Source organism: Penaeus chinensis, chromosome 16 (genome assembly GCF_019202785.1).
Source record: "Penaeus chinensis breed Huanghai No. 1 chromosome 16, ASM1920278v2, whole genome shotgun sequence".
In the NCBI taxonomy this organism is placed as follows: Eukaryota; Metazoa; Arthropoda; class Malacostraca; order Decapoda; family Penaeidae; genus Penaeus; species Penaeus chinensis.
The window spans coordinates 20,724,405-20,729,390 of record NC_061834.1 but is presented as its reverse complement, the minus strand read 5'-3'; the positions used below and the strand labels follow the sequence as shown (position 1 = coordinate 20,729,390).

The following is a 4,986-nucleotide window of genomic DNA, read 5'->3' as shown; positions in this document are numbered from 1 at the left end:
TATGCATATTCCTTCGCCCTCCCCCCTTCTCTCTCGCTCTATCCCACCTCTCTCTATCTATTTCTATCTGTTAGCTTTTTGGTGTTAAGAAAATAAGAAAAATATTTCATAAACATTGAATTATTTCAACTATCAATAGTTAAACTAAGTGTAATAGTATTAGTTATGCAATATGCATGATCTTTTCATTATCGGTACATACATAATCATCATCATGCATTTTGAATCATCACCACTGATACTATTTGTATTTGTGGTATATATCAAACCAGTCTTTATTGCAACTTTTATTATCACTCGCATTTTCAAGAATTCGTAAGTCATTTTTATTATAAAATTAAATATATATATTCCAAAGGACATTCAGTTCTAGAAACTTGTACAATCAATGATCAACTCGTTTTCAAAAACAACTGAGTAAAAACAGGGAATAAACAAAGCCAAATGATAATAACATGGATAATAACATGGAAACTAGTGATCAAAGAGAACAGTGGAATGGGATAGTAGATTTTTTTTTCTTTTTTAATATAAAAATATACACATATTTCTCCTCTGTCTGTACACCTACACATTACTGACTAAATATGTGCAGTTGATTTCACCATGACATTTGGATACGTTTTACAGGACTGCAGAGTTTTTCTCGCAAGAATTTCAGCAGCAACACTAATGTGCGTGGTTTCTCCTGCCAAAGACCCGTGTTAATTTCGTGGTTCTTTGGAGTTTAAACTTTGGGGTTGGACTTGACTTAAAACTAGACTTCATTGTCATTTCCTCTTATACGTCGCTGAGATTATGAACTGAAACAAGTTAGCCACGATTCAAGTTATATATTTAAAGTAAATTTAAAGCTGTCATCTCTTCCAATTTCTTGATTGATACACTGCTTCATTTCGTAATTAACACATATCTAAATCTCTATTTTCCGTCTTCTTTTTTTTTTTTTTTTTTTGGGGGGGGGGGGGGGAGTAGCGCTTCCAAAGCCACATCCTTTCATTTTCGTTTACGTGCAATGTCAAAATTAGGCAAGTAGCCCGCGACGCACCTTCGCAATTATATAAGGAAAAATTGTGCCCAATACAAGTTTCACTAAAAGATGGAATTGCGTCTCGTTTTGATAAACATATAAAAGTTCAAATATTTTCTTTTTCTTTTTGACGATATGTATACTGTGGGCGAATGAATAGCTTACGATATAAGTATTTTTCAGGGACCGCATTCCCAGCGTCTTCCCTTTAATTTCCAAAGATATTTTTTCCTGAACTACCCATCACAGAAAACTGAGCCCATCCAATAACTGGTGCTTTGTGGACAAACTATTTTCATGGTGTAGTAGGCTTTCATATCTAAACTTATTGAACTGATTGGTAACGTCATATTGATTGATAAAAAACGTCTCCGTAAAAGTTAGACGCATTTGAAAATTATTCAAGATTTCCTTTGGATACGCTTACTTATCACTCGCTAATCAGTGTCTGTAAAATATTAAATCGAGATCACACTTTAGTTTCACAAAAAGATGTTGAATTTTAGAAACAAATTTTACACGCCTAAAACTATCGATTTTCATCTGTGACCCTCCGTGTTGATGATGGCTGTTAAATTGATCTGCGCAGCCCCTTGAGCGATGAGTTTACACAGCTGAATGTCCCTCACGTCTCCCCATCCGCCGCTCGGGGTGTTCTTGCCTTTCATCTTCACGTAAGCCCCGTGTAGTACGAGTTTCTTTGGGAAAAGCTTCGTTGCGTCGTACCTCAGCTTAACTTTCTTGATCTCTCTCTTAATATTACAGGTCGCAGCTTTGAAGTGTGTTCCACTGGAGGAGAGACATACAGATGCATATGGGCATGTGATAATTAAAAGCACGCTGGGTCGTCAAATGAGAAGTCAACAACCTGGCCAGCATAATCCCTTGTTGGAATTAAGCACCTTGGTGACGCACCTGACAGTCTTCACTCAGTGATGTCGTGAATTGCACACTAGGAAATGCTAGACAGTCGCTTGCCTTCCTGAGTCTGTTTGGTAATTACTCAAGTTAATTTTGTTTTCGCCTTTATAGTATTAACTTTTAAAGGCAAAAAAGTCAAAACTGACATGGCTGTCAACACATGTCACTATCAACTTTAGTTAGCAAACAAAACTCTACTGTAGCAAACAGGAAAGCATTATCAGCAGTGTCCCAATTCTATATTAATCTCAAATGGGCGGGGAGCAAGAAGAAAAGAAAAGGGAAAAGAGGGTGAATGACAGAGAGGTGGGGAGATATAGACAGCTATATATATGCAATTATAAACATGGATATGCACATACATACATACACACACAAATACACACACACACACACACACACACACACACACACACACACATATATATATATATATATATATATATATATATATATATATATATGTGTGTGTGTGTATATGCATATATACATATATGTATATATACATATGTATATGTGTATGTATATATATATATATATATGTGTGTTTCCATATGTTTATACATACATACATATGTACACACACATACATGCATACATACATGTATGTGTGTGTGTGTGTGCATATACACATGAATACATATGTGTATATATTTATAAGTATATATTTATATATATGTGTACATATACACATATATGTGTTTGTGCATACGTTTATACATACATACACACATACACACATACCCACATACATGTATATGTGTGTGTGTGTGTGTGTGTGCATATACACATCTGTATACATATGTGTGTATCTATTTATAAGTAAATATTTATATATGTGTGTGTATATATACACACATATGTATATACACACACACAATATATATATATATATATTATATATATATATATATATATATATATATATATATATATAATATATATATATATATATATAATATATATATATATATATATTATATATATATATATATATATATATTATATATATATATATAATATATATATATATAATATATATATATATATGCATGTATATATGTGTATGTATATATGTGCTGAATATGTATTTTTTTAATGTTGCCTAAAATTACAAGTAACTTGCTAAGAGGCTGTATGCAGATGGGACTAGGAACGGGTTTCAAATCATTTTATATTTAGGTGGTTACAGGTAATCATACATTCTGCCAAATCTACCTATGGCATAAATGTTAAGTTTAGAGCCAGCCCGTTCACGAAAGGATTACGCAGTTTGAATAATGACGAACTAAGATAAAACTATGGTAAATCTTACCTTTTCAGGTAAAGATGTTTTGAGCTGGTAATTCCCGAGGCCCATCACATGGCACGTTGGGCAAACACTGGGCCTCCGATGCAGCAACAAGTTCAGGACATGTAGGGTGTCGGGAAGGAGGTAGTGGTCCTCCTCCAGACTGAGGACAATCCCTGTCCAGTTTTTGGTCACTCGCAGCACATCGAACACTCTACCAAAGCAGTTACAGGCATCATGAAATGTGCTGCGATCATGATTATAACCGATAGGGAAAATACATGATTATTTTGTCAATGTACAATACAATAGAGGAACGAGAAATGGTAGTAGATAAAAGATCATATAAATGCGTATGATAAAAATGATAAAAAATCACATCTATGAATCGCCGTTTTCATCCCTGGATCACTTACAACAAATCTTTAATCGAACAGTCCGGAACAAAAGACACATCTGATCGACCATACTTATCCCGTCCACTGTAGCAGTAATTCAGCAGGATATGAAGACTGTTTGGCAAATTAACCGCTGCTCGCCCTACCTGTTGATCTTCCACCACCAGTGATGTTTGATTTGGGTAAACTGTGGCTCCCGGTAGTGGCCGTACTTATCTGGCCAAGCCTTGTTTAGGCAGTCTTGGTCACTGTCACTGTCGGAGAAACGTTACATAAAGAAGTATTCATATAAGGCAGTTATACAGAGCAAGCAATATTAAGTTATCCGGAGAATATTAAATATTCATGGAAATACACACGAACACAAACAATTATTGGTCTCATTTGAGGTTGAACGATGTTATTCCAAAATGCTTTTTTTTATGCATGAATATATATGTATGCATATATACATATACATATGTAAACTGCGTAATTACGATCATAAAATTTTAAACATCCATCATGATCTCTTTCCCATGATGATTCACTTTTCTACATAAATAAAACCAGTAATAGACAGTTTACTTTGCTATCGCCTTTCGGAAATGGTATAATTAGATTTGTTTGGGAATGGTTCATCAAATGGTCACTAATAGCTGTGTCACGGTAGATTTATAATATCTTTAACGTTAAATATTGGTGATTTGTAAAACTGCAGAATCACTCAAGGCATTCATTTAAAATCTCTAAACGTGATTATTAGATTATTTCGGAAGACTAATCCTCGAACTGCAGATATTATTTAGTCATTATGAGAGTATCTACAAAAACTTTATTTTCTCAATCTAGATTAAAATTTGGAATTTCTACCATCACAGTACACAGTAGCGTTCATTTAACAATCACAATGAAAGATCCTTGAATTAATGTAAAACTCTCAACCTTCAGTCAACCTTCAAAAAACAAAACACACAGAAGCCAACAACAGCAACATAATTACCTCAAGTACTTACAGACAATAAATAGATAAATAAAAAGTAAAAGAATTAAAAAAAAAAAAAAAAAAAAAAACACTTTTTACACGCACACACCATTACCTGGGCATATTCCACTCGCAGTCCCTCGGGTCGCGTCCGGGAAAAGTAGACGGGTGGAGCTGAATCGAGTAAGGAAAAAACATCTGCATCACTCTGAATTCGTTGATGTTCTGAACAAAGGCGTTGATGTGGTCGTCCCAGAAGTCGTGGCTGAAGATCACGAGGGTGTCGTTGATGCCTTGGACCTTCTTCATGCTGTCCACCAAATGGGTCAGGTATTCCAGTCGCCTGTGCACCTTGTGTGGATCAGTACGGGAAAATGATATG

General features: G+C 34.7%; 1 protein-coding gene across 1 annotated transcript in view; it reads right to left on the bottom strand.

The window, feature by feature from the left end:
* Positions 1 to 274: 274 nt before the first annotated feature.
* Positions 275 to 4,986, bottom strand: part of LOC125033476 (E3 ubiquitin-protein ligase BRE1A-like) — a 15,536-nt gene continuing 10,824 nt past the window's right edge. Inside the window, exons 5-8 of the mRNA XM_047625017.1 lie at positions 4,720 to 4,955; positions 3,787 to 3,894; positions 3,267 to 3,456; positions 275 to 1,819 (exon numbers count right to left, since the gene is read on the bottom strand). Coding sequence (XP_047480973.1) covers positions 1,790 to 1,819; positions 3,267 to 3,456; positions 3,787 to 3,894; positions 4,720 to 4,955 — 564 coding nt within the window. The 3' untranslated portion in view covers positions 275 to 1,789. The remainder of the gene's footprint in view (positions 1,820 to 3,266; positions 3,457 to 3,786; positions 3,895 to 4,719; positions 4,956 to 4,986) is intronic.